The sequence below is a fragment of the Echinops telfairi genome, unplaced genomic scaffold (genome assembly GCF_000313985.2).
Source record: "Echinops telfairi isolate 266 unplaced genomic scaffold, ASM31398v2 ScPeMD7_7;HRSCAF=31, whole genome shotgun sequence".
NCBI lineage: Eukaryota > Metazoa > Chordata > Mammalia > Afrosoricida > Tenrecidae > Echinops > Echinops telfairi.
The window spans coordinates 28054920-28056402 of NW_022103904.1; the positions used below are offsets into that span (position 1 = coordinate 28054920).

At 36.2% G+C, this 1483-nt stretch overlaps 1 protein-coding gene across 2 annotated transcripts in view; it reads right to left on the reverse strand.

Annotated features, from left to right (window-relative positions):
* TM2D3 (TM2 domain containing 3) overlaps positions 1-1483 on the reverse strand; it is a 23599-nt gene that overhangs the window by 956 nt on the left and 21160 nt on the right. For both annotated transcript variants that reach the window (XM_030884478.2, XM_045286349.1), the window contains one exon: positions 164-239. In XM_030884478.2, the coding sequence (XP_030740338.2) occupies positions 164-239 (76 nt within the window). The remainder of the gene's footprint in view (positions 1-163; positions 240-1483) is intronic.

Genomic DNA, 1483 nt, shown 5'->3' on the forward strand with positions numbered 1-1483 from the left:
CATGTAAATATCACCCTGCAGCTAGGTTTTCCCTTAAGTGTATTTGACAAATGTGCTAGGATCCAAGTTAAAAGGAGTAGCTTGGCTGAGCTCAATTTTGGAAGATTCCACTGATGCCATAGATCCCATGGCACCTCTTTTAACTTTTAATAACAAAATTTACCTTAAAGCCAGAGCAGTAGACCATTTATAACCTCCAGTCCAATTGCAGTACAGCATTTTGAGAAAAGTACGGTTACCTTAAAAAGAGAAAAACATTTCACATAGAAATACAGGCACACAAATACTCTGCTACAGAGACTTCATTACAACCACTGGCCTCATACAGGGGAACGATGAGGTGTTCTATTCCTACAGAGATTTGTAGTCTCAAAACCCCACAGCGTCAGTTCTTCTTGTCCGGCAGGGTTGCTACGAGCTGAAATTGCCTCGATGACAGTGGGAATGGCCACAAAGTTTAAAATATTTTTAAAAATGAACTCCTTTTAGAATAATCATTATGAATAGTATTTAAAACAAACAGTAAAAAGTAAGTCTTTACCACATAAGAGCATAGATTACTTAAGAGCAAGGGTTACAGTTTAATGAACATAAATGTCATTAATCTCAAAACCAGATTATCAAAACTTATGACTTAGAATTTTTACGCCATAGAAAAAGCAGACGAGAATGGAGAACACAGCAAAAGAACCATGAACACTTAAATTAATTTATGTATAAAACAGGAGGCAAAAAACGGGACTTAAATAAAAATAAAACAAGGGGCAATGGAAATAACAAGGGAAGAGGCACTGAGAGAACTGGTTAATTAACCTTGTGGGAAAATAAGTGAAACCAAATCCCTATATCTCCAGTCATATACTAAAATTAATTCCAACTGGATGTTAGACATATACGAAAGGCCAAATTTAAAAGTTTAAAATGAAAATACGTGAAACTATCTCTATGTTCTGCGTAGGAAAATATTTCTTAAACAATAGCCCAAAAGATTTATGAGTGACTAATTAATAACTTGAACTCATTATATTTAAAAGGTTCTATTCATCAAATGAACCATAGTGAAAGTGAAGAAAAAAATATCACAAACCATTAGAGGAATTTAGGGACACCAAATAATATTATCTAAAACAAAAAAGACTTACTAGAAATCTTTTAGAAAAGACAAAAGAAGGACAGCAAGGAAGTAGGCTTCAGAAAGTTCAAGGAAAAATGGAAGTGAAAGATGATGGGATTTAATTTTTCCATGAGTTTTCTTGCCGTCCCCCATCTTCAGTGGTGAATTGGGTTATTAAGACTGCTGCACCCTGGGGAGGGGAGCAGCAAGATCCCCAGGGAATGATGAGGGTGGACATTGGGGACAGGGCGTGGTGCTCCAACAGGCTGGACTGGAAAACACTCTTAAAGGCCAGCGATCCTTGAACTAACTACAAGCTTTTCTTTCTTGGTATATTTTAATTTGTTCTTTGTCAGTGGCTTGATGTTC